Consider the following 24396-nt stretch of genomic DNA (forward strand, 5'->3'; position numbering starts at 1 on the left):
GCAAAATACTATTACCTGGAAAAATAGCAAACATGAGAATCTTCTAGTTTTATGATTGCTAATTAATTTTTCATCACTTGTTGGCACAAACCAGTGCCACTTCCCTAATGCAAGTAACTGAGTCCTGTTATAACCCTAGTCTTTATCCTAGTGTGTCGGTTGTTACTTGAGTCACTGTGGTTAGAGGGATTTTTGGAATGATTTCTTAAAATCTAACTTGTACCCTAAGAAAATGAGTCATTTTGACCCTTGGATATGTAACTTAACAGTGTCAATATTTTGGTTCCATTGAAAGGTTATATTAATTTTTTTTCCATTGTGTTATTTCATATCTTTCTAATACTGTGATGTGAAAAGTTCACAGCAGTTCTTTTGTTATTTTTTTTCTAAAGCATATTTAATTAGAAGAAAAAAACCAACCATTTTTCTAGTCAAAGAAATATTTGAAGGCTAGCTGAAAAGGAATTGTGAGATTTTTCCCCCTAAGAGTTAGTCTATTTAAATTGGGCTTCAATCAGTTATTATTTGCCATTAACACTACTGAACATTTCTGAGATAATAATTCTCATTCTCTTAGTATCCATTCCAAGTGAATTTGAGTACACGGTCAAGAAGTGAAAGACATTTGCCTCTTGTAAAATCTTGGGCTAAATGATCGGGTTCTCGTTAAGCAAGGATATACTAATATTGAAGCAACTTTAGGGCAAATCCTGAAGTGACCTGCTCTCAGCTGTCATGGAGGTATGTGAAATAGCCTGATTAGAAGCAACAGCAGTGGCAGCAATGTGATTTTGTATGATTGCTCCCAGACGAGCTCATTTTACAAGAGGGTAATTTATTAGATTAAGAAAGAGCAGGCTGTACTCAAGATGCACATTAGTATGGAGTCAGCTGAGCTCTGGAGTGTGGCTTGATTCCCAGATTAGTTAGGCTTTGAATCTCCACTATGGTAATCTGCAGTGAGTTTACTGATGGAGATAAAAAGCTGTTAACTTGAATGGCTACTCTTTGGCTCTCTTAGTTTGTCAAACCAGATGGCACAATGATTGCTCTTGGCAGGAGCCTTATAGTAGTAACACCAACTGCAATGGCTGGGTTTTTTTTTTGGTAAGTATTTATTTTAGAAGATGAGATTCTGAAATGGATTAATTTATTTTTGAAAATAAAATTGTTCCCAAAATTTAATGGCAGGCCTTCCATAAGAATGATTATATATTTAGAAATGTTGTCTTAATGTATTGCTTTAACTGTCTTGATGCAGTCAGGTGACAAAGTCAAAATATGTCTGCTTTTAATATCTTAACCCTTCGTGAAGGATAATGATTTTGTTTGTTGAGGTGAATTCTTAAAATTCTTATATACAAAATTTTAATACAGGTGAAATTTCAAATTATTTATTATATATTTAATTAAGCCTGTTTGCTACCCTTGTTTAATTTTTCTGATAATCTGTCATATTCTCCTCTCTTACTTCCCATAGCTGGTTTTATAGAAGACAAAATTTGTTAACTTAATAATATTATGGGTATAGGTAACTAAATGAAAAGGGGAGTGTTTTTACTGTTTTGTTTTTTGGGTGACACTTTAATCTAGATAGTCTAAGGTGACAGATGCAATTACTCCCTTCACTAAAATCTTAACATTATTTGTCAAAGAGTTTTCAGGAAAGGGATTACTCATTCGCATACTTCTACTCTCTTCTCCCACACATAACAAAGAGTATACTACTACTTTTTATGTTCTAATACTTGGGTGGCAAAGTGAGTCATTCTAGCTGATGATGTTAAAGTGAGCCAGGATTCTTTCCAAACAGGTTTATTCTTTTCTAAGTGTCAGTTTCTGTTTTATTTTTTCAAGACTATGTAAATTTTCAGTACCTAATAAATAACTTTTAAAATGGTACCTAACTTAACACCAAAGTCTTCATTTTCACAGAGGGGTAAACAGTAACTCAGTTGATAAGGTCCCCCCTCATAGTAAGAAGCAGAAGCATACCTGAGTTTTTGTGAAATCAGAACCCAAAGGATGTCAAGTAGAACTTGCCATATTTAGAGCTCTGAAACTAAATACCTACATCTGTTGCAGGGTTAATAATGCACTAGAAGCCTAAAAGGCATAGAGAAGCATACTCAGAAGCTAGCATACCTTGCTGTAGGGTTGTTTTTTTGTCCCTGCTGCCCCCTCCTCCATCACCATTAATGTTCACAAATGGTAAAGAAAATATCCAAGTCATATGACTATTTACATATAGATTTTGTAATAGCCTATCTAAAGACAATCATAATCTGAAATTCTCATGATTTGTTGTTTAATTGTTGGTATTTACTAATGTCACTTCTCGCTAAAATGGATTTTACTAGAAAATGCATTTCATTTGGCTAAAATATATTTGTACTATAGAAGTACTAGAATATAATTCCCCCTTGCTTCTGTATTAGACCTATTTTCAGTCTTAAACATCTTTTGTACAATAGTTGCATTCTTAACCAAGTTACACTTAACTGACTTGCCAGAATAACCTATGCTCGGTTCCCTCTGTAAAGAGGGGGTAAGAGTATGCTCTTACCCTTAGCATATTGAATACTGTTGGCTAATGGCCTATCTCTAGTCTCCCCATGATTTTCTGCTTCCCCCCACAGACTTGTATGCTTTCAGGGGTCAGTTGTGATTGCTCCTAATCATAAAAAACAGTTAAACTTATGTTATAATTATGTAACTAATTATTATATAATTTTGAAGAAATTTAACTGTGAGAGTTCTTCTGTGATACAGTTTGATAAAAGTAAGTCACTTGCTTAGTTGCTGCTAAATTGATGTGGGTGAGTCAGTTGGAAAAATAATAGTAAAATTCTAGAAGGCTTCTACACTCAGATTTCTTCGAATGTGTCTTTACAGCTGCTTCACTTTAGAGAACCTTAAAACCCTCCTACCATTAACTGCCTTCAAAAAGAATTAACTGATTAATTGCCAACAGTTCTGAGTGTATCATATATGAGGGCTTCTACTGTAGTTTTGAAAACTGTTACTAGCTATATTAGAAACATTTATAAAGAAGCTATAGTGGAGGCTTCCCTGGTGGCGCAGTGGTTGAGAATCCGCCTGCCGATGCAGGGGACACGGTTTCGTGCCCCGGTCCGGGAAGATCCCACATGCCGCGGAGCGGCTGGGCCCGTGAGCCATGGCCGCTGAGGCTGTGCGTCTGGAGCCTGTGCTCCGCAACGGGAGAGGCCACAACAGTAAGAGGCCCGCGTACCACAAAAAAAAAAAAAAAAAAAGCTATAGTGAATACTTAAGCAGCTTTGACTTCTAGGCATCTTCTGTGGGCCCTTCTTTAGTTGCCAGAAGGCTCTTCCTCTGTGACCTCTCAGCATACCTGGGTTCCATAGCGTAAAGGGTACATATTTATCCCTTAACCTATGATAGTCTATTTAAAAATATGTAATTCTTTCATATTAAACTGAAATGCATATTTTTCTACATTTTACAGTCACCTTAACCAGAAAACCCAGTTTGAAAATCCAGTGGAGGAAGCCAAAAGGAAAAAGCAGTTAGGACAGGCTGATACTGGGTCTTCAAAACCAGGTAGAACTTTTACCTCTATCTTCTCTTCTAAGAGTAACTTGTGAAACTTATATGCTGAAATAATAAAAGTGAGTTTGAACTTTTTACTGTCGGGGCTTTGAAATTCAACAGAGAATTTCAGATTTCTGTCACTGTAAAGGTATGAATAATCTTAATAAAACATCTGGACAGTTTGAGAATACTGAGACTTTTCTCATGCTGCTTATATAGAAAGTATGAAATTGTTGCCAGAAGGGACGGAATAGCTTTGTTATGGGTGCAAGGTTTTAATTTGAAGATTGGATTGTTTCCTAATGTTTAAGTCCAAGCCAGTAATAGAACTCTAATTCATTATGAGCTTCTCTCAAGTTAATTGCTTAGATCTAACGTCAGTAACAATTCAGGATTCTTCATTAACTGATATGAACAAATACTAAGTATATCCACTGTATTATTGCCTACATCATTGATTCTCAAGTGGGTTGGTAGGGTATTAGTAATATCAGGATCATTTGGGGAGCATTTTAAAAATACATAGGTCTTGAGATTTTGATGAGCCTAGCCATGTGTATTTTGAAAAAGATGCCCAGAAATTTCTTACGTCCAACTTATCCCTCCTCATCTCTTCCCCCTTCTCTCTGTGTCATTAATAAGGTCTATATGTTCATATCATAATAATCTATTAGATTCTTCACTTCTGTTGCCAGTTTTTTCTTATAACTACTCTTCTAAAACATAGTCTCTTCCCTTAAGATTTGCATTTGATTTAACAAATATTTTTAGTTTAACAAATATTTTGGAGCACCTACTATATGCCCAGTGCTTTGCTAGGTACATGGTATTAAAAAATGATTAAGAGTCAGATAGGTCTTGCCCTCAAGAGTTCACAGTCTAAAATAGGAAACTAATAGTTACACTATATGGTGATAGGTGTCATCCTGTATTAGTAGTTGAATGAGCAGGGGGCAGAGCAGGTTTGAATCCCAGCTGTGTAACGTTGGTTGAGTTTTTAAATTCTTTGTTTTCTCATCTACAAAACAGGAATAATAGTAGTACCTACCTCTTAAGGTGGTTCTGAGTATGCAAATTAATACATGTAAAGTGCTTACAATACATGTACAGTGCTTACAAATACATGTCTGGCACATGGTGACCAATAAACAATAGCTTTCATTGCTATTAATAGAGATGTACAAGGTACAGTGGTGGCATAAAGGAGGGAGTGTACAACTTTGCTTTGGTGGAGGAAATCAAGGGGGCAGGGGAACCTTCAGACAGAGGACATATGTGAACTGGGTCTTGAAGTGCCAGGAAAAGTTAAGTCAGGCAGATCAAAATTTTAGAGGAGCAACAAGACATACCAACTAGAAGGAACAGAATATATAAAATCATAGAAGCATGAAATGGTGGTCCAGGGGTCAGAGAACAGATACAAATGGCCAGTGCGTAGGGTATGTTAGGGTAGTAACAAGAAATGAGGTTGTAAGGATAGGCAGCCATGAGAAGAAATGAGTTTCAAAGAGAAGCTGAGTATTTGTGTCACATGGTGCTGAAAAGTCGAGAAAGATGAAAATTGAAAAGTGTTTTACATTGGACTTAAAAATGTGGAGGTCATTTGTCACTCTAGCAAGAGCAAGGGGAGAGTGAAATAAAACTGCAGTAGAATAAAGAGGAAATGGGAGGTGTAGAAGTGAAGACAGTGGGTTTAGCCAACTGTTTTGCTAGCTTTGAGTGTAAAAGGGGTAGCCAGAGGACATAAACTGCAGAGGAACATGAGTCCCCATTTTACACATAAACAGACTTCAGGAAAGATTAAGCCTCTTGCTTATTAGAATCACAGTGAGTGATTTGGAGTCAAGTCTGGATTTGAACCTAGTTTTACTGACTTTAAATTCAGAGTTCTTTGTATTATAACATGTAGTTCCTGAATGCCCATGTCTTCCATGGCCTGTAGCAAAGATCTTCTCTCCTTTACTAAGCTCTAAGCTCCTCGAGGGCAGGACCCATGTGTTTTATTACTTTAGATAACCAGGCACTCTCCTATGAGAGAGTAATGACTCAGCATCTGTCTTTCAGGAGTCCACAAGTTAGCCAGGGAAACAGACACATAATTTTAGTATAGTATGATATTACGGATATAAACAGTAGTGTTGGAACAAAGGAGAGAGAAATTAAATCTCACTGCGAGAGGAAAGGAAAGGCTTCCTAGAAGTGATGGAAGTTATGCTAGTCCTTGAAGAATAATGGTTACCATTTATTGAGATAGAGTTTAGTGCTAAATTGGATGCTTTATATTACATCATCTCATTTAAGTCTCAAAATATTGCTGCAAGGTTGTTAATGTTATTTTCCCCGCCCAGATGCCTTGATGGCATCAAGTTACAATTGTCTTATGCTTCCATCCCAGGGATATACTTGCCACAGGGACAGAAGTACTCAAGTTTGTGAGCCTCCTTCCTTAGGCAGCCTGTATGGGTTTGTGTTTATCTACATTTATTGAGCACTTACTGTTTGTCAAGCACTGTTTCTTATGCTTTCTATGCATTACCTAGTTTAATCCCTGTAACAACCCCATGAATTAGGTACTATTACCCCCCCTTTTATAGATGAGGCAACCAAGACTTAAAAAGGTTAAATTATATTCAGAGATTACTCAACTAAATCACAAAGCTTGGATTTAAAATCAGGATTGTTAGACTCAATGATAGTTTCTTTGTGCCTTTCTTATTCTCACTTTTCTATATCTAAATTCTGATAAGACCTACTTCTGACCAATTTCTAATTGGCTTTGGCTGTTTTATTACTACTTTCCCAAATTAGGTGTTAACCAAAACTTTCCCTCCCACTTTAATGTTTGCACATCTTGGAGCTCATATATGCTGATTTTCTGTTGTACGCCTCAGATGCCAGTCTTATTCTGATATTCACGGGGACTAGAGCATAGGATAGCTGACCAGAAATATTTCAATATTTGACATAAAAATGAGAAAGGTACATTTCATCAAAGATATTTTCCTCAAGTACCTGTACACAGTACTTAAATGATCTTATCTACCATCTGATAGGCAACACTAGGGGGCAGTCATAATCAGCTTACATAACTAAATCGGCTTTGAGCATGTCAAATAATCTTTTTAAGTAATATTTTGTTCAGAGATGAGTTGCTAGTTTGAACGTCAGAGGCTCATCAAGAGCCAGCAATACACTGAGGTATTGCCACAAGTAGCCTGACTGGCCAAATCAGAGGCCTCACAAAATAGTGTTTACTGTGGTGAATATAATCCTGTCTAGAGTCTAGTCCTCTCCTTTGAGAGGCCCAAAATAGCTGATTTTTTTTTTTTTTAATGTCAAGTGCTTGTATTTGTAAGAGGTCAGCAAATTTGGGAAGAACATAATGAATAAAGTACACCCACTCCTATCCCAAACCTGCCTTTGTCAGTATTTGCAGGGCAGCCCTACCTCTTGCAGGAGCCATATGCATACTGCACAATCTATACAACCATACAGAGCAGCCCCAAGGATTGTTCTTTTCTAATTGCCAGTAAGTTTAATGCATGCCTCTTAGAACACTTTGCTAGGAGGGGCAGCAGCAGATACACACAGATTAACTCTGGGCTTGATATTAGTGCTAAGTGTGGTCTAAATATGAAACAAGTCACCCTTGTTAATTTGAGTCATTAGGGAAATGAGCATCAAAACCGCAGTGTAAGACCATTCCATGCCTACTAGAATGGCTATAACCAAAAAAGCAGACGGTAACAAGTGTTGGAAAGGATGTGGAGAAGTTGGCACCCTCATACATTGATGGTGGAAATGTAAAATGGTACAGCCACTTTGGAAAAGTTTGGCAGTCCTTCAGAATGTTAAACATAGTTATGATATGTTTATGGTAACTGCTGCATTTCCATTCCCAGTATGTAACTAAGAGGAATGAAAATATTTGCCCTCACAAAACCTTGTACATGAGTGTTCATAGCAACATTATTTATAATATCCAAAAAGTATAAACAATCCAAATACTATCAACTGATACATGGATAAATAAAATGTGATATATCTGCACAGTGGAATATTATTTGGCAATAAAAAGGAATAAAGTACTAACACATGCTACAACACAGATGAACCTCAAAAAAATTATGCTAAGTGAAATAAGGCATTCAAAAGACCACATATTATATGATTCCATTTATATTAAAGGTCCAGATTGGGCAAATCTATAGACAGAAAGTAGACTAGTGGTTGCCTAAGACTAGGATGTGAGGGCAGGTTGGGGAGAAATGGGGAGTGACTGCTAATGGACACAGATTTCTTTGGTGTGTGTGTTTGGAGGGAGAGAAAAATGTGCTAAAATTAGACTGTGGTGATGGTTGCATGTCATTGACTTGTATAATTCTGTCATTATTGGATTATAGCTCAATAAAGCTGTTAAAAAAGAGATTTGTGAAAAAAGTTTAAACCGTATTTTAAAAAGATAACTTAAACAATGCTTTATAAATTATGAAGCTGTACAATTTGACCCCCATAGTTTTCATAAGTGCCCTAATGGCAGCCAGTGGAAGAGAGGAGCGAAAGTTTCTGGGGAAGAGAAGAGAGGTATTACTTGCAAATATGGATCACTTTTAGTTCTAGGATCATCTGGGGAAACCTCTTAAAATAGGCTTTTCAGAGGAGCTGTGCTTTTTGTCTTCCTAAAGTTTCCACTAAATTTGAGTAAAAGGGAAAGACGCATGGAGCTATATACTGATAGTGCAGGGATTTGCTCTTCGCATCAGATATAAATTAAAGGCTGCAGAAAGCTTGAGTCATAAATTATAAAAAGTTCTCGATGTATATGCTCTTTTATAAGTTTGTGACAGTTGCCTTCATCTTCCTAGTATAGTGTTTTCTGCATAGACCTCAGTAGCTGCTTATTCAAATGAAATATACATCTGAATGAGTGCTAAAGGCTTTCAGGAATTTAATAATAAAGTTTACCCTTCAGGAGTGTCATTTTGACTTCTAAATAAAGGACTCTTTGGGATAAGAAAAAGTAAGTACAAACAAGGCAGTGAGGAGGGGATAAAGTAGATGTTTTTACCTTTCAAATGACATAGAAGAGTCCTATAAAAGATAAATGATTCATTAGCTAAGGTTTATTTTCAGTGATTTAGTTTATGAATTTAAATTCCAACTGTTATATAACATTAGGTTCTCTCCTATTTTTTTCCTGTTATGTTATGGTGTGTTATATTTAAGTTATAGAGACTATCTTGGAGATTAGCTTCAAGGGCTATATTCATTGTAATTATTCTTGTTTCTCATTTTTACACAGATATGGAAAAATCACACTTTACTCGAGATCCATCCCAGCTTAAAGGAATCCTTGTTCGAGCATCATTGAAAAAAAGCACAATGGGATTTGGTTTTACCATTATTGGTGGAGATAGGCCTGATGAGTTCCTACAAGTGAAAAATGTGCTGAAAGATGGTCCTGCAGCTCAGGATGGGAAAATTGCACCAGGTAACAGATTTTTCAGAAATACTTAAAGAGGGACTTCCCTGGCTGTCCAGTGGTTAAGACTCTACGCTTCCACTGCAGGGGGCACGGGTTCGATCCCTGGTTGGGGAACTAAGATCCTGCGCATGCCGTGAGGCGTGGCCAAAAAAAGAAATACTTAAAGAGTTATGATACTATAACAAAAATTATAGTGAAAGTTATATATATATTATATATGTAAGTATATATAAAACTTCTGTGTATATATATATTTATATAAATAGAGAACTAAATTATACAACTGAAGAGAGAGATTCCTGTATTAAAATAGTTTATGTTCGGGCTTCCCTGGTGGCGCAGTGGTTGAGAATCCGCCTGCCGATGCAGGGGACACGGGTTCGTGCCCCTGTCCGGGAAGATCCCATATGCCGCGGAGCGGCTGGGCCCGTGAGCCATGGCCGCTGACCCTGCGCGTCCAGAGCCTGTGCTCCGCAACGGGAGAGACCACAACAGTGAGAGGCCCACCTAGCACAAATAAATAAATAAATAAAATAAACAAATAAAAATAGTTTATCTTCTAAACTAAGTGCATGCTAGTTTTGAAGGAGGGTCATTTTTACAAATAAGTGGAAACTTAGTCAAAACATTAAATTTATTAATTTTTTGAATAGTTTGCATATTTTGAGATAACTCTTTGGCTGTACTAAGCTAAAGATTTATTAACCATCTCAGAAAACTATTTGATAGTTTGATTTTCTCTGATTATGTTGGGTACTTTTGGAGTTATTTAACATTAACCTGTAATCTTTTTTGAAAAATGATTCATTGTGATGTATATAATGATACTGAGCAAATTGTTATATCGCACAGTTATTTTCCAAGTTGGGGTGTTTTTCTTTTTGCTTCCTTAGTGGCTGTTAGTAAAATTAAAGTGCTATGTTAAGAATTATAGGCAATAATATTACTATTTTTACAGAGCTGTATAAATTTCTCTTTTACATAGTTTTCCCAACATCTTTACTTAATGATTGTTAGATATTTTTATACAGCTGACAGTGTTTATGGCTGAGTGGGTTAGAGGAAGTTTAAGACTAGTTACTGATTATGGGGAAGGTTTAAGTACTTTTTTCCAGAAAGATTTTAGTAATCCACTGAGGTTGCTTCTTACACAGTTTGCTAGACTTTTCTAATCCTCTGTTATTTCACATACTTTGTGCAAATATGTCCCCCATTTGGACGATTCAATTGTCATATTACTTTTGATGGCAGATATCAACTTATTTTCAATTGGGATATGGGCTCTCTCATATTATGCTTTCCCAATTAGGTGATAGAAACATAAACAAGAAAACTTAAAATAATCAAAAGTTACATTTATAAAGAAAATTATTTTTAGCTCCCTTTTATTACTTTATAAAATTAAAACTCTAGAGATTAAAATTAATAGTAAAGTTTTTTCCTAAGTCCTCAATTTTGACTTTTTAAATATTTTGTCCATGAAACACATCTTGTAGCTATTGTATATACTGTCAGGATTTTATAATATAGATTCAGATATGCCTAAAACTGTTATTAATTTGTATAACAATATAATACTTCCATTAAAATTCTGGGAACTTTGACCAGGGGAAGAAAAGTCAAAACTTTGTTTCTAATTAGTCTAATTTCTATAGCTTCTTGAATTTTGCAACAAATTTCCACAAACTAACATTTGTTTTTAAATACCATTCATGTTGATTTTTTAAAGCCTACATGCAATCAGAACAAATTAAAGCACCTTTATTTGTCAATAACCTTTTAAATAATCGTATTCAAATAAAAGCAGCAAATGGATGAGACATCAGAGGACAAATTTTAAAAGCTAAAGCTGCATTAAGAAACACACAACTGATAAATGTCAAGTGGTAATAATCCTGTAACCAAAGTGGTCATAATAATGTAAAATCAGAAAAGCAAAACCAACTTTTACAAGGATTAATTCAGCTGAATTTCCAGCATCTTAAATAATTTATTCTTTGCTTCTGTTGAATTTTTTTTTTTGCTTACTTTTCCTTTTGAAAACTAAATTACACTAAATTGAAAAAATCCACAAAAAAGAAAGATGCTAAAAGAAAATACATTCATAAGTTATTATTCTAATCTTCAGCCTTACATTGTTCAAACTAGAATGAATTTTTAAGTACATTGTAATCAATGGCTACTTAAAATCAAGAAATAAGGTAGTATTTAAAGATTGCCTGTTTGTACAAGTAGCCAATGGGGTTGTTCACTCCTCTTCTATGTACTGAACACCTACTACAATGTGCCTAGCTTTGTGTGACCACTTAGGTGTGACTCAAAGGATATACTAACAATGATAATATGAATCTGCAGTTAATTTTTTAAAGATTTACTTTAGCTTGAGGTCATAACTCTTTGCAACTAAGATAATTAAGAATTTATACATTTATATATTCTTTTTAGAGAGGAGTCACAGAAGGGAGAATGACATATCGATGTTCAAAATCTGTCTTTTCAGTAGTTAATGAACAGTAAGAGGTTTCCAAAATTCAAATTTAGATGCTAAACTTCAGTTATTTTCATCTCCCTCAACGAAAAATTAACTTATTTGATGGTTTTAATATTTTTAACATGACTTATGTTTTACCAGGTGATGTTATTGTAGACATCAATGGCAACTGTGTCCTTGGTCACACCCACGCAGATGTTGTCCAGATGTTTCAACTGGTACCCGTCAATCAGTATGTAAACCTCACTTTATGTCGTGGTTATCCACTTCCTGATGACAATGAAGATCCTGTTGTGGACATTGTTGCTGCTACTCCTGTCATCAATGGACAGTCATTAACTAAGGGAGAGACTTGCATGAATACTCAGGATTTTAAGTCAGGAGCGATGGTTCTGGACCAGAATGGAAAATCGGGGCACACCTTGATCAGTGATCGTCTCAATGGACCATCAGATCTGAGTGAGCAGAGAGCGTCTATGGCATCGTCAGGCAGCTCCCAGCCAGAACTAGTGACTATCCCTCTGATCAAGGGCCCTAAAGGCTTTGGGTTTGCAATTGCCGACAGCCCAACTGGACAGAAGGTGAAAATGATATTGGATAGTCAGTGGTGTCAAGGCCTACAGAAAGGGGATATAATTAAGGAAATTTACCGTCAAAATGTGCAGAATTTAACACATCTCCAAGTGGTAGAGGTGCTAAAGCAGTTTCCAGTAGGTGCAGATGTACCATTGCTTATCTTAAGAGGAGGTGAGTAAAAGCGCAACAAGGAAAAGTCTTCATTGTTCATGCATTTGTATCTGTGAATTGTCCTTCCTTACAGGTCAGAATATCTCTATTCCCAGCAGGCTGAACTGGTAATTAGTATGCATTTTCCTTAAGTTCTGTCTGACTGCTTCCATAAGCAGTATCTTTTGTAGCAGTTTGTTTAGTTATTTGCGGTTTCATTTGTGTCCACTATGGATTTCTTTCCCTCTATTTTCTTTTTAAAATCTGATTTGTGACTTTAATGATTAGAGAGAGTCACAACATTGTGCTACTTCAAATGAAATATATTCTCTTAATTCCATTTTCTCTGTTGATGGCAATAATAGAAATGGACTCTTTCAAGCAGTGGTACTTCATCTGGACCTTTGTAATGTACCAAGGATGTTTTGAAAGAGCTAGCTTCTCTGTGAATAAGCAAAATGTTGGATGGTGTGTTAATCTGTTCTGTAAAAGCAATCATGATAGCTTGTGCTCATAAAGCTTTTATCTTAAGCTTTAGTATCTGTCCGTAAATGTTAATTAAATCCCACAGCGCTCATGTGAGATAAATATAATTTTATTTTCCAAGGTCATCAACTGACTTGAACTGCTCCCAGACATAAATGCAGTTCCAAGGACTAATCACAAAGTCGCGTTTTAATGGGCTTTCTTAAATCCATACCTATGAATGACTAGTATTTTAAAGAATAAAATTTAGCCCTTCACATATATCTCACTGGCTTTTAGTTTTCATTTTTGAGGCAAATGAGCAGTTTAACTTCATTGGGGCTTTTTAAAATTATTCTCATTTCTTTGAATTATTTTTGTTTCTTTTCTGTGTGGTATGGTAGAATGTGCTCATATCTCTTCGTGAGGGCTGGAGAATTATCCAGAGTTCCAACAAATATGATGAGTCCAGGGTTTGGTGTCAAACAGGTTGGATGTCAATTTCCTGCCTAGTTGCTGGTTGGTTCCTCAGTACAGGAAAGTAATGTTAATCTATTTGACTCTTTGTTTACTTTATCTATAAAATGGCAGTAACATTTATGCCTTAGGATTGTCATAAAAAATGAAATATATGTATAATGCCTGGCACGTAGAACATATTGGACATAATTTACTAGCCTACTAAAAGTCAAAGCTAGTTTTGTCATAAACATTAGCAGTATTTGTGATCTGGGAATGCTTCCTCTGTTTTTAAAATGTGGCTCATTTTTTTTAAGGTCCTTCTTCACCAACTAAAACTGCCAAAATGGTGAGTATACAGTGGTCCTCAAATGCTTCTTCCGAACACACGGAGAGAGATGCTGTGTTCCCCTCCATGAGGGCAGCTCATGGGGGTGGCATTTACAGACAGGCAGGAGCCAAGAGGCAGACTGCCCTGGGCTTGTATCAGAAACTCAGAGGGAAGCGTGTGAGTTAGAAAAGCTGCCCTAAAGGAGGTGTGCTCTGCTGGTTAAGTATTTCTGCTGGAAGAATATTAGAGGCCTGTACTACCAATAGTCCTGTCTTGTAAATAGTAAAACGTGGACACACTGAGGTGCCTACTGATGGGTCCTATTACTTTCTTTGTGTTTCAGAGGAACAAGGGTAAGGAGTAGCTAAATGTTCGAGCAGATGTACTATGGGAAGATGTAGTAGTTTCACATAAATTCACAGGGACTATAATTTACCCACATTTGGATAACCTTCTGACACTTAACCCTAAACAGGACTTTCTAGAGCAATTGTGGCCTCTGTGCTCAATTTGCTTGTTATCAGAGTGAGAGGCTATCAGACTTGGAACAGTTTTTCTCTGGCATTCTTCTGAATAACTGACTAGCCTATTTAAAGACCTGTGTAGTGAATAAGACCTAAACAAAGGACACACCAAATAATGGTATGAAAGAAACAGTGCTAGGTACACGTGTAGCTACTTAAATATCCACAATTATATGGACATGGATATAAAGACAATCGTGTATAAAATCCTAATTTGCTCTATTTTGCTTGATTTGGAGTCTGTCATCTTATAGTTGAAAGACGGTCTTCCATAACCATAAACCCTCGGCTGCTAAACAAAAGACCATCAGATACAAAATGGATTAGTTCTCCTTAGCCCACCAAATAGGATCCTCAGCAAATTTGCCGTTTTATGGATCAGGCAGAAAGAAACACTCAGCACTTTTATAGAAAAGTGGACCAGTTAGGTCCAATGTGAGCAGAAATTCTTTTTGCCTATTCAGTTAAAATTGCAGTGTATTTTTCTCCATTTCTCTGGTCCCTCTAGTACTCATTTTTAACTTCTGTGCTACCCTATCTGTTTCATAACGAATGCCAGTGCAGCCATGGGGACCCTAATGTTTTATAATTGATGAAAGTCTCAGATGACCTCTCATTGCTTCTGACAGAATCCTAGGACATGTGGGAGAAAGAGGAAGAGACTGCTCTTATCTCCCGGCCATCTGACAGGGTCTGGGTCAGTGCAGGGTCCCTTCTGGCACAACGCTTTATAGCGACTGTCCCCTCACTCCTACCTGACAAGCTGCTGCTCCTGCATCCTAGTCACATTAATTATCTTATCATAAATGTCTATAATCCCCCTCTTCTAACCGTAATTCAGGATAACAAGCTGTTCCCAAAACCATTGTATTTATTTCCTTAGGCTATTTATTGGATTTCATTTTTAAATTTCATTAAAGAAGTCATTTTACTGAGCTTTTCTTTTGGGAAAGTTCTATCTGAATAGGAACATTTGAAAATATCCCTTGTGTGATTCTCAGGCATGGTGCATTTTTTCGTGATATATTTGGATTGGCCATGCAGGTTTTTACAGTGTCATCTTTATAACCTAAATTAGTTAACACTTCCTATTTCATTTTCTTAGAAGGAACATTACCTTAAACATCTTCACTGAGAATTAAACTCAGTGAGTGGGGAGGATGGGGTTTATCAAGAATTACATGGACGTATTCTCTTCGAGTCTCCCTCTTGCTTTACTTGGAAATGCTGCCTTGTGTTGTATCCTTATTTATCTTCTCAAAGTCAATTTGTATCTTGGTGGTGGAGAAAAGGGCAAAATTGCTTAAACGTAGGACTAATTGATATCATTTTCAACTTTTTCTAATTTAAGTGAAATATGTTTTAATCAAATACACACAGCTATGAAAGTGAATTCCTATAAGACCGCAGATATGCTGTGGCTTTGACCCTGCTGCTTACACAGCTGTAATCAGTTGACATACCTAGTTCAGACAACAGTTTTATGCACTAATCAAACATCTGGCTTTTCGAGATACTAAGTAAGGCCCTTTTCCATTTCAGAAAACAGATAAAAAGGAAAATTCAGGAAGTTTGGAGGCCATAAATGAGCCCATTCCCCAGCCTATGCCTTTTCCACCCAGCATTATCAGGTCAGGATCCCCGAAATTGGATCCTTCTGAGGTCTACCTGAAATCTAAGACTTTATATGAAGATAAACGTAAGTAGTTGTGGAATATTTCAGGAAAGCATGCAACAAAATTAAATTGAATTTTCTTAAAAACTCGACTTTTCCATCTTTCAAAACCATGTTGAAGTTATTCCTTCATTCCCATTTTAATATGACTTTGGGCTTTTTCCATTTATATTCAACATTCATTCATTTATTTTCTTCAAAACTATGTATTATTAAGGGCCTTCTGTCTACCCAACATCATAGTAGGTAATGGGAATACAGAGGTAATAGGTTACATAGGCCCTGCACCCCAAAAGATGATTAAGCCTAAAAGGAAAAGACAAAGAGGTAATCAAATACATATACAAATAAGTGCAGATAAGCCCCTAACAGGTTCACTAATAGAAGGATGGACTGGATGAATTGGGATCCAAAGTAGAAAATGCTCAATTTTACAGCTGTGGGTAGTAGGAAGTGTCAGATACTGCTTCATATAGGAAGTTAAGCTTTAACCAAGTCTTTAAAGACAATGAGGTAGGTGTTTATGAGACAGATAAAAGGGAAAGAAAGAAGGAATAGCATGTTCACATTGACCTTGTATGGGCTGGGTTCTGCAAGGAGTTTAGTTTAGCTGCGTGTGGTTGGCAAGGGAAACCAGAGGGGGAGGGCAGGAGCAGCTTGTGGAGGGCGGATTATGCCATTCTGAGGAAGCTGGATACAGTGGTATACATGCTAGAGAGCCACAGAATGGTTTTAACCATAGGGATGAAATTGTTGGACTTGTCTTTCAGAAAGATTTTCCTGGCAGGAATACGAAGGATGATGAATCAGAGGGGTGTGCAATCTGAGGAGGAAACCAAAGCATAGAGTAGACTCCTTCAAGGAGTCCAGCTGAGATATGATGAGAAGAGAGTGTGCATAGGGTGGAAATTCATTTTCATACTAATTTACTTACTAATGATAGATCTTTTGCAAAGTAAAATCATAGATATAAGTAGGTTTAATTTTTTAAATTTATTTATTTTTAGAAATAGATTTAGGTCTACCTTAGAAAAGATGTACACAAGTGGAAACATTATATATAATTGAGTTCATACTTATTTAACCTGTTACAGATCTTTGTCTTGATAGTTCCAGGCCATATTTAGGAAGATGAAACATTGATTTGAAAGCATCAAGAATTAACGGACGTGTAATACTGAGAGCATGGTAGTGGGAGCAAATATTCCTAAGCAGTCGTGATTCAAAGTTTGGGTTAGAGGGCTTCCCTGGTGGCTCAGTGGTTGAGAGTCCGCCTGCCGATGCAGGGGACACGGGTTCGTGCCCCGGTCCTGGAGGATCCCACATGCCGTGGAGCGGCTGGGCACGTGAGCCATGGTCGCTGAGCCTGCGCATCCGGAGCCTGTGCTCTGCAACGGGAGAGGCCACAACAGTGAGAGGCCCGCGTGCCACAAAAGTTTGGGTTAGAGCACAAAACAGATTTATGATTGAATTTTATTATTAATCCTTTTAAAATAAATCAAAGTATGCATTACGAATGTATGTTTGTATTTATTATTTTCTGGTTTTCCTTAGCGCCAAACACCAAAGATTTGGATGTTTTTCTTCGGAAACAAGAATCAGGGTTTGGCTTTAGAGTGCTGGGAGGAGATGGACCTGACCAATCTGTAAGTTTAAATACTTTGGAATTTGGCTGTTCCTGTTAAAACTTTTAAGTAGAGATTTGGTAGAATACGGTGTTTTTGTTTTGTTTTCTTTTTTGTTTGGTTTTTTAAAAGATTTTGTTTTCTCTAACAGTTTCATTAATATGAGGAAGAACTACGTTTCTATTGGTGTCATAATACCTCAGTTAACTTGGTGTAGCTGAGGTTAAAACTATAGGTAAAAGCTGAATATGTCAGCTGTAAATTAGAGAGTAATAAATGGTTATACTAGCAAAGGATTTACATCTAGAATTTTATTTATATAGGATTCTCACTCAAACTTAGAGAACAAATATAGTGGGTTTATTTTTGTTTTGCCCTTAGTTTGATAGAAAGTAATGTGCTTCTTAGAATTTAAGAACATATTTAAACTTTTTTGGTATAATATCAAGAAAGACTACGTTATTATCATGCTTAGAAGTTAGATGAATAACAATATTCTTTTAAAATGATGGGCTTCTTTCTATTTCTGACTAGAACATTTGATTTATAGAGTATAAATGTGTTCTAATTAGTCAAGTCAGTTTCAGTTAAAATCATCAAAACAAAGTTTAAGGCAGGTTGCCCTACATAGGGCAAATATAAAATACCTTGATTGTTTCTTTTTTTCTCCTTTCTTTTCTTTTTAATTGAGCTATGATTGACATATAACATTATATTAGTTTCAGATGTACAACATAACGATTTGATGTTTGTATACACCACAAAATGATCATCACGATAAGTCTAGTTACCATCCATCACCAAACTTATAAATTTTTTTCCTGTGATAAGAACTTTTAAGATTTTTCCCTTGGCAACTTTCAAATATGCACTACAGTATTACTGACTGTAGTCCCCATGCTGTACATTACATCCCCATGACTCATTTATTTTATAACCAGAAGTTTGTGCCTGCCTCCCCCCAACCCCCTTTCCACTGTCAACCACCATTCTGTTCTAGGAGTTTTGTTTTGTTTTGTTTGTTTATTTATTTTGTTCTTTGTATTTCACTTATAAGTGAGAATACACAGCATTTGTCTTTCTCTGTCTGACTTATTTCACTTAGCATAATGCCCTCCAGGTCCATCCGTGTTGTCACAGTTACCAAGGTTTCGTTCTTTTTAATGTAGTTTTATCTTTGCCTCTGGTGATTTTCTCAATTTTCTTCTTGTAATTGATTTCTAGTTTTATACCATTGTGATTGGAAAAGATGCTTGATATAATTTCCATCTTCTTAAATTTATTGAGACTTGTTTTGTGGCTTAACATGTGATCTGGCTGAGTAGTAGTTGCGTGTGTGTGTGTGTGTGTGTATAAAGATGACATCATATGTATATTTCTTTTTTTTCTAATTGCTATGGCTAGGACTTCCAATACTGTGTTGAATAAAAGTGGCAAGAGTGGGCATCCTTGTCTTGTTCCTGATTTTGGAGGGAAAGCTTTCAGCTTTCACTATTGAGTATGGTGTTAGCTGTGGGCTTGTCATATATGGCCTTTATTATGTTGGGGAGTGTTCCCTCTACACACTTTGCTGAGAGTTGTTATAAATGGACACTGAATTTTGTCAAATGCTTTTACTGTACCTGTTGAGATGATCATATGATTTTTATCCTTCATTTTGTTAATTTGGTGTATCACATTGATTGATTTGTGTATGTTGAACCATTCTTGCATCCCTGGAATAAATTCCACTTGATCATGGTGTATGATCCTTTTAATGTACTTTTTAATTTGATTTGCTAATGTTTTATTGAAGATTTTTGCATCTGTGTTCATCAATGATGTTGGCCTGTAATTTTCTCTTTTGGGGGTGTCCTTGTCTATTTTTGGTATCAGGGTAACATTGGCCTCATAGAATGAGTTTGGAAGTGTTCCCTCCTGTTCAATTTTTGGAAGAGTTTGAGAAGGATAGGTATTAAATCTTCTTTAAATGTTTGGTAGAATTCACCAGTGAAGCTGTCAGGTCCTGGACTTTTGTTTGCTGGGAGGTTTTTAATTACTGATTCAGTCTCCTTACTAGTAATTGGTCTGTTCAGATCTTCTACTTTTTCATGATTTACTCTTGAAAGATTGCATGTTTCTAGGAATTTATCCATTTTTTCTAGGTTGTCCAGTTTTTTGGCATATAATTGTTCATAGTAGTTTCTTATGATCCTTTGTATTTCTGGTGGCATCAAGGGTAACTTCTCTTTATTTCTGATTTTACTTTTGAGCCCTCTTTTTTTCTTGATGAATCTAGCTAAAGGTTTGTCAATTTTATTTATCTTTTCAAAGAGCCTGCTCTTAGTTTCACTTTTCTGTTGTTTTTTTTAGTCTCTATCTCATTTATGTCTACTCTGATCTTTGTTATTTCCTTCCTTCTACTAACTTTGGGCTTCTTTTGTTCCTTTTCTAGTTTCTTTAGGTGTAAAGCTAATTGTTTGAGATTTTTCTTGTTTTGAGGTAGGCCTGTATTGCTATGAACTTCCCTCTTAGAACTACTTTTGCTGCATCCCAGAGATTTTGGTAAGTTGTATATCCATTTTCAATTGTCTCAAGGTATTTTTTTATTTCTCTCTTGATTTCTTCATTTGGTTGTTCAGTAGCATGTAGTTTAATCTTCACATTTTGTGATTTTTCCCTATTTTCTTATAATTGATTTCTACTTTTATGCCCTTGTGGTTGGAAAAGATGTGCTTGATATAATTTCAGTCTTCTTAAATTTATTGAGACTGTTTTGTGGCTTAACATGTGATCTGTCCTGAAGAGTGTTCCACTTGAGAAGAATGTGTAATATGCTACTTTTGGATAGAATGTTCTATATATATCTGTTAAGATTATCCATTCTAATGTGTCATTTAAGGCCCACGTTTCCAAGATTGATCTTATGCCTGCATGATCTAGTCATTGATATAAGTGGAGTATTAAAATTCCTTACTATTACTGTATTACTGTCAGTTTCTCCTCTCAAGTCTGTTAATATTTGCTTTATATATTTAGGTGCCTCTATGTTGGGTGCATAAATAGTTACAAATGTTATATCTTCTTGTTGGATTGACTCCTTTATCATTATGTAATGCCCTTTTTGTCTTTCATTGCAGTCTTAGTTTTAAAGTCTATTTTGTCAGCTTTCTTTTGGTTTCTTTTTGCACAGAACATCTTTATCCATCCCTCTGCTTTCAGTCTTTGTGTCTCCTTACATCTGAAGTGAGTGTCTTATAGGCAGCATATAGATGGGTCTTGTTTGTTTATACATTCAGCTGCTCTAAGTATTTTGATTGGAGAATTTAGTCATTTACACTTAAAGTAATTATTGAGAGGTATGTACATGTCATTTTGTTAATTGATTTCTGGCTGTTTTGTAGTTCCTCTCTGTTCCTTTCTTCTCTTGATTTCTATGTTATGCTCATATTCTATTTTTGTTATCTTTTGTGTGTCTACTATAGGTTTTTGTTTGTTGTTACCATGAGGCTCACATAAAACAGCTTATATTTATATATATCAGTCTATTTTAAGTTGATAGCAAGTTAAGTTTGAATGCATTCTAAAACTCTACATTTTTACTCCCCCCCATCACATTTTACGTTTTTGATGTCACATTTCACATCTTTTTATTTTGTGTATCCTGTTACTGATTATTCTAGTTATAGTTATTTTACTACTTTTGTCTTTTAACCTTCATACTAGCTTTGTAAGTGATTATATTTACCTTACCCATGAGATTTATACTTTTATGTGTTTCCTTGTTACTAATTAATGCCCTTTCTTTTCAGCTAAAGTAGTCCCTTTCACATTTCTCATAAGGTCAGTTTAGTGGTGATGAACTCCTTTGACGGTTTCTTGTCTGGAAAACTCCATCTGTCCTTCAATTCTGAATGATAATTTTGCTGAGTAGCGTATTCTTGGTTGGAAGTTTTTTCCTTTCAGCACTTTGAATATATCATGCCACTCACTTCTGGCCTGCAAAGTTTCTGCTGAAAAGTCTGCTCATAGTCTTTTGGGGGTTCCTTTGTATGTAACATGTTGTTTTCCTCTTGCTGCTTTTAAGATTCACTCTTTAACTTTTGACATTTTAATTATAATGTATCTCTGTGTGGATCTTTTTGGGTTTGTCTTTTTGGGAACTCTCTGGGCTTTCTGGGTCTGGATGTCTGTCTCTTTCCCAGGTTAGGGAAGTTTTCACAGCCATTATTTCTTCAGCTAAGTTTTCTGCTCCTTTCTCTCTCTCTTCTCCTTCTGGCACCCCTATAATGCAAATGCTTTTCTGCTTGAAGTCATTCTTGGGCTTGGAGATACCTTGGGCTATCTTCACTTTTTTTCATCTTTTTTTTTTTTCTTTTTGCTGCTCTTGTTGGGTGAGTTCCATGGCCCTGTCTTCTATATCACTGATTCTTTCTTCCATTTTATCCAGTCTGCTGTTGAATCCCCCTAGTGTAATTTTCGGTTCAGTTATTGTATTCTTCAAATCCATGACTTCTGTGTAGTACTTTTCTTACATTTTCTGTCTCTTTATTGAAGTTCTCACTGTGTTTAGGCATTCTTCTCACACATTCAGTAAGCATCTTTATGACCATTACTTTGAACTCTTTGTCAGGTAAATTACTTATCTCCATTTCATTGAGGTTTTTTTCCTTAGGTTTTATTTTGTTCTTTCATTTGGAATATATTTCTCTGTTTCCTCATTTTGCTTAACTCTCTATGTTTGTTTCTTTGTATTAGGTGAAGCAGCTACCTCTCCCAGTCTTGAAGGAGTGACCTTGTTTAGGAGATGACCTTATCTTTCAACTTTACCCTAGCTGTTGGTTGTCTCTCCAACCTTTGTGATTGTCTAAGCAGCCTGATTTATTCTCAATAAGTCCCAGTCACTGAGGATGTGCCAAGACCTCTCAGTGTTCCAAAGGGAGGGACCTCAGTCAGCATCTAGCTTCAGGCTGATTGGAAGCCATACCCTCAGGCAGCAGCTTTTAAATTATGTCAACATACACAGTCCTGTGGGACTGCAGTTGTAAACTCTCCTGGCCTCCAGACCAGGAGATCTGAAGGTATAACCTGTGTGACAGTTGCAAAAATCAGGACTTCAAACAAGTTTATAAGCTCGTTTCTGGGAGGTACCAGAGAGATGTAGTGAAGGCAGGGAAGAGTGCAGATTGGCATCTCCAGCCTCTGTTCCCTGAAAGCACCTCTGTAGCCTCTAGATGTGTGGCAAAGCTGAATCCTGCCCCTCAAGCTAGGACAAGTAAATAGGCCTTTTTCACAGAAAGACTGGGGGGTGGGGGGCCGGTGTTTCAGTCTGCAGTCTGTGTAGTGCCATGGGGGTGGGAACTTGTCAAAAACTGTCTCTCTTATTGTTGCAGTCTCATGAGACTCAAGAATGCAGGCTGCCCTGGCCACCAGCGCCAGGCAATCAAGGAATGACCCCTGTGTAGACTACATGTGCCCACCAGCTTTAGCTAAGCAGCAAGAGAGTTCAGGGCTGGGGCATACCCACTAGCTTTAGCGGGGCAGTAGGAGAGTGTAGGGCCAGGGTGCATCCACTGGCACAGCAGAGTAGAGAGAAAGCACAAAAATTGGTGCCTGCTAGCACCTCTATCCCTGGAGAGAGTCCCAGTAGAGCTCCAGACCTTCAGCAGATGCTTTAAGAGTAGCAAATGAATCTCCTTCACATACAGTCTAGGCAGTTTTCAAACTGCTGCTCTCTGTGTAAACCCTTTAAGAAAAGTATCTCAGTTCCCTATAGCCCTTTGGGTCCCCTGGATGTGAGCCCCTCTGGTTTTCCAAGCCAGACATTTTGGAGGACCATCTCTGCATTGCAAATCCAAAGGTTAAGTTGCATGATGTGAGGCACGAACCCCTCACTCCTTAGGGAGAAGCTCCAGATTTGTGAGATGCCTCTGATTATAGGTCACTGTGCTGGGGGGTAGGGTTTGGCAGACCATGTCTCTGCCTTTCCTACCCATCTCAGTGTGGCCCTTTTACCATTTCTTGTGAAGGAATTGTTCAGCTAATTTTCAAATCTTTTTCAGAGGGAATTGTTCCATATGTAGCTGTAGATTCCATGTGTCCATGGGAGGAGGTGAGTTCAGGATCTTCTTACAACACCATGTTGGACCATACCTCCTCCAAACTAGTTATATTTCTCTTGATTGTTTCTGATGGTAGATGTAGTTTCATGGATGTAGTTTGTCTCTTCCTATTTTGTTGATATTCATAGTGTTTGTTCACTTAGGTGTTTTAAGAATTTTTCTCAGACAACTTGGGAGAAACCTTTCTCTTCTCTTCTCTTTTTTAATTGAAGTATAGTTGAAGTACAATGTTATATAAGTTACAGGTGTACAATATAGTGATTTACAATTTTTAAAGGTTATACTCCATTTATAATTATTATAAGATATTGACTATATTCCCTGTTTTGTACAATATATCCTCGTATCTTATTTCATATATAATAGTTTGTACCTCTTAATCCCTTATGCCCATATTGCCCCTCCCCACTTCCCTCTCCCCACCAGTAACCACTAGTTTGTTTTCTATATCTATGAGTCTGCTTCATTTTTGTTATATTCATCAGTTTTTTGTATTTTTCCACATATAAGTGATATATTCCACGTATAAGTGATATCATACATTATTTGTCTTTGTCTGACTTATTTCACTTAGCATAACGCCCTTCAATTCCATTCATGTTGTTTCAAATGGCAAAATTTCATTCTTTTTTATGGCCTAGTAGTATTCCATTGTACATATATGTATGTATATATAGGTGTGTATATAGATATAGATCACATCTTCTTTATCCATTCATCTATTGATGGACACTTAGGTTGCTTCCATATCTTGGCAATTGTAAATAATGCTGTTAATGAATGTTGGGGTACATGTATATTTTCGAGTTAGTGTTTTCATTTCTTTTAGATATATACCCAGGAGCAGAATTGCTGGGTCATATGGTAGTGCTATTTTTGTTTTTTGAGAAACCTCCATACTGTTTTTGACAGTGGCTGCACCAATTTATATTCCCACTAAC

At 36.5% G+C, this 24396-nt stretch overlaps 1 protein-coding gene across 4 annotated transcripts in view; it reads left to right on the forward strand.

Moving 5' to 3' along the window:
* The window catches only part of MAGI3 (membrane associated guanylate kinase, WW and PDZ domain containing 3), a 255355-nt gene that overhangs the window by 196067 nt on the left and 34892 nt on the right, over window positions 1-24396 (forward strand). For all 4 annotated transcript variants that reach the window (XM_059060460.2, XM_059060470.2, XM_059060494.2 and 1 more), the window contains exons 8-13: window positions 3488-3582; window positions 8876-9064; window positions 11691-12296; window positions 13517-13548; window positions 15597-15753; window positions 17284-17375. In XM_059060460.2, coding sequence (XP_058916443.1) covers window positions 3488-3582; window positions 8876-9064; window positions 11691-12296; window positions 13517-13548; window positions 15597-15753; window positions 17284-17375 — 1171 coding nt within the window. The remainder of the gene's footprint in view (window positions 1-3487; window positions 3583-8875; window positions 9065-11690; window positions 12297-13516; window positions 13549-15596; window positions 15754-17283; window positions 17376-24396) is intronic.

Source organism: Kogia breviceps, chromosome 1 (assembly GCF_026419965.1).
Source record: "Kogia breviceps isolate mKogBre1 chromosome 1, mKogBre1 haplotype 1, whole genome shotgun sequence".
NCBI lineage: Eukaryota > Metazoa > Chordata > Mammalia > Artiodactyla > Physeteridae > Kogia > Kogia breviceps.